We start from the raw sequence: 3,969 nt of genomic DNA on the forward strand, positions 1-3,969 counted from the left end.
CTGCCAGGGTGTCATCCAGGCTGGGAGAAACCCATGTTTGGCACCCAGCTACCCATTCAGTTGAACTCAGTCCCTGGAAGTCACAAGATAGGAAGAAGTTGGCTGTGGCCAGGCTGGGGCCTCAATTTGGCCTCCAGAACCTGAGAGAGGAGAGGAAAGGAGGTGACAGCCCTATGGGTTGGCAGGGGAGGGCAACAGGCAGAAAGACTGAGAGAGGCAAGCAGCAGCCTAGAGGTAACATGTAAGACCATGGAGCCCAAAGGAGAGGCAGGGCTCAGGCTGGCCCACAGAGGAGGAAGAAGGCCCCCCTCTGGGGTAGCACCATGCAAACTGGTTTGAGGTGCATTTGGCCAGGAGGTAGGAGAAGGCAGAAAGGACATTGTGGACTCTGCAGACAAAACGCCCTGGTCCTGTTTCCTCATCCTCCCTTCTTCTCCAGGGGCCTTCCTTGCCCCACTAAAGGAGAGAAGGCAGAGCTAATATTCATTCTTGGCATGCAGATAAGATCCTGAGCTGATGCTTGGCCTTGTCCCTGCTCCAGGGCTCCTCTGTCCTCCTGGCTCTTCCTGGGCAGAGTTTGCTCCCCACTGTCAGGGCTGCTCCTTCTCTAGTGATTCCCCTGCAGCCCCTGTCTGCTGCTGGTCTCCACCCACCATCTCTCAGGAATTAAACCAGCCTGCCTGACCTGTGATGCACCCTGACCACAACAACTCCAAGGGTCTGATCTGTTCTCTTTGTGAGTATTTGTGTGAAGGAGAGAAAGAGAGAGAAAGAGAGAGAGAGAGAGAGAGAGAGAGAGAGAGAGAGAGAGAGAGAGAGAGAGAGAGAGAGAAACAGAACTGACACCAAGGTACCAAAGCAATACACTCATGTGAATGGCCACACATGCACACAGATGAACCTCTGCATGGCATATACACACAGGCACACATATGTGGACCTGCATTTCAAGCAGATGTTTGTGCAGTCACATGCAGGTGGGTATACATGTGACAGTCTCATGTGTGTGTCTATATATTCCAATAGGTAGTCAATGGTTTCAGATACAGACCTTTCCTAGTGACTGTGGGTCATAAATTGTAGTATGTGGAACCATGGAGAGAGAAAGCTGTAGCCTAATCCAGTTCCCTGGTACAGTCTGCCTCTGTGCCTTGCCCATCCCTGCCCAGTATTGTCTCTGATTGCTCTTTTAGATGGGGGTACCACGCCAGGAGTCCAGCCTCAGAGTTTCCTTACTGGGTCTCAGAGGGAGTTCCCAGTTCACACTCTCCCTGCCAACATGGACACAGTCTGATTGAGGCCAGACCTTCTACCTGAGGCCCAGGATTAGATCAGAGATCTCTTTTCCTGCAGAAGTCACCCTTAATTTCCAGAGTAAGGTTTAGTACCCAGAGGTAAGTTCTGGACCTGGTGATTTATCATGTGAGAGATAGGCATATCCACTGGGGCCAACCTGCCTTGTCACCCACCTGAGGGGCAGGAGAGTCCCACTCTACTCTTCAAGTGGTCTGTTAGAAAAAGAAAAGAAGGAAAGAATGTATGAGTGTAATGGGCTTCCCATCACTAGGGGTGTGCAAAAAGAAGCAGGGTGAGGACAAACCTGGGAAAGTGGAGGGAATTTCTTCCTGGAAATCATTTGGATTCAGTGACATGGGAGAACGCTTGTTCTGACTTATCCTCCTATTGCCTGGCACATAGTAGGTTCTCAGTTATTTCTTGATTTTGGAATGAATAAACAAGGGAAGAATGAAAGAAGAATGAAAGAAGGGAAAAAGTCACATGCAAGTGAGACAGAGAGGAACCAGTGCTTCCACCAGGTCCAAGCTTGGACCATGGGTCTCACACGGTCAAGGGACCTTGCCAGGTGCCTGGAGACCTTGAGGAGAAGTTTGGAAATATGTTCCTTAGCTAATGAGAAGGTTGTGAGGAGGCTGTTGGAGGATGGCCATCTAGAACAATAGTCATTTGGGGTTTGATGGAAGGAACTGTCCCTCTGAGCATGGTCTCATAATTCTGCAAGGGCTGGATTTGAGACCCACCTAACCAGAGTTACCTCTCCTGCGTATCCTCAGTGTCTGAACCTGCACCTTGATAGAGCCAACAAATTGACCTCTCATGGCACCTTCCATGCTAATTGGTCAAGAGATTCATTAAATTTTAGCTAGAAAGTCCACGACAAAGGCAGATTCTGAAGGTCCAATCCATAAAAAGTAGCTGACAAAGCAGACCATGTGGGGACAGGTGGATATGTCCACTGACAGACTTAGAGGCCAGCAGCCTCACTAAAGCAAGTCACAGTGTATAATTTGTACATGGAAACCTCAGTCGCCTGCAGACCAGGCCCACTGCTACAAATGAGGGATAAAGAAGGACATTCCAGACTATGGAAACAGTGTAAGCAATGGCTCAGAGGTTGCCTAAAAACCAAGAGAACCCTCAGAGACCATCTAGCCAAGGGGTCGTCCAAGTGTGGTACCTGGGCCAGCAGCATCACCCACAACTACTCAGTCAGAACCTTTGGGAGGGAGTGGTGTCTACAATGTATTTTAACAAACTTTCCAGGTGATTCTGGTGTTTTTCACGTTGCAGTCCCTTGGTTCCCAAACTATGTTCACAGAACACTTATCTGCAGCAGATTAAGGAGCGTTCTGAAATGGGTATCCAGAGTCAAATCAACTTGGGCAGTACAAGTTCTGCATTGCATTCAGAGGATGCTGAATCACATTAGCATATCAAAAGCTTCCTATGAAGAGCTTTGTTTTCATCAGTCCAACCTGGCCTCAAAGTGATTTTTAAGATTGCCCACCTCAACTTCCACTTACACTCTCTTAGGGAAACACTGTTCTGAATCCTCATTTTTCATACAAATAAACAGGCCTACGGAGGGTGAGGGATTGCCCCAAAGTCACAGAGAGAGAGTGTGCCTGAGAGCAGAAGACCCTAGCAATCCTCCCTATCCCAGAAGAGGCTCTACGAGCTCCCACTACATGCACCCTCTCTCCTTCCATTCCAGCTGTGTGTCCTACCCACATGGAGCCTGTCAACAGGACTGTGGTCTCTCAGTTCTTCCTGAAGGGATTTTCTGGCTACCCAACCCTGGAGCATCTGCTCTTCCCACTTTGCTCAGCCATGTACCTGGTGACCCTGCTGGGGAACACAGCCATCGTGGCAGTGAGCATCCTTGATGCCCGCCTGCACACACCCATGTACTTCTTCCTGGGCAACCTCTCCATCCTGGACATCTGCTACACATCCACCTTTGTGCCTCTGATGCTGGTCCACCTCCTGTCATCCCAGAAGACCATCTCTTTTATTGGTTGTGCCATCCAGATGTGTCTGAGCCTGTCCACGGGTTCCACAGAGTGCCTGCTGCTCGCCATCATGGCCTATGACCGCTGTCTGGCCATTTGCCGACCACTCAGATACCCGGTGCTCATGAGCCCCTGGCTCTGCTGGCTGCTGGCAGGAGTTGCCTGGGTGCTCTGTCTCCTCAAGTCAGTGACTGAAACAGTCATCGCCATGAGGCTGCCGTTCTGTGGCCGCCACGTTGTTAGTCACTTCACCTGTGAGATCCTGGCAGTGTTGAAATTGGCCTGTGGTGACACATCGGTCAGCGAGGCCTTCCTGCTGGTGGGTGCCATCCTGCTGCTGCCTGTGCCCCTGGCCTTCATCTGCCTGTCCTACATGCTGATCCTGGCCACTATCCTGAGGGTACCCTCAGCTGCCGGGCGCCGCAAAGCCTTCTCCACCTGCTCAGCACACCTGGCTGTGGTGTTGCTTTTCTATGGCACTGTCATCTTCATGTACATGAAACCCAAGAGCAAGGAGGCCCGCATCTCTGACGAGGTCTTCACAGTCCTCTATGCTGTGGTCACACCTATGCTGAACCCCGTCATCTACAGCCTCCGGAACAAGGAGGTGAAGGAGGCTGTCAGGACGGTGTGGGGCAGGAGAAAGGCCTGCAGGTGA

At 51.0% G+C, this 3,969-nt stretch overlaps 1 protein-coding gene across 1 annotated transcript; it reads left to right on the forward strand.

The window, feature by feature from the left end:
• Positions 1-3,030: 3,030 nt before the first annotated feature.
• On the forward strand, positions 3,031-3,969 carry LOC124964987 (olfactory receptor 13J1-like). Its single transcript, XM_047525787.1, has one exon. The coding sequence runs from the start codon at positions 3,031-3,033 to the stop codon at positions 3,967-3,969; it is 939 nt and encodes a 312-aa protein (XP_047381743.1).

Source organism: Sciurus carolinensis, chromosome 14, assembly GCF_902686445.1.
Source record: "Sciurus carolinensis chromosome 14, mSciCar1.2, whole genome shotgun sequence".
NCBI classification, from domain to species: Eukaryota; Metazoa; Chordata; class Mammalia; order Rodentia; family Sciuridae; genus Sciurus; species Sciurus carolinensis.

Bases quoted from the DNA above. Each gene is read 5' to 3' on its own strand.
- LOC124964987 (XM_047525787.1), top strand. From the start codon at position 3,031: ATGGAGCCTGTCAACAGGACTGTGGTCTCTCAGTTCTTCCTGAAGGGA.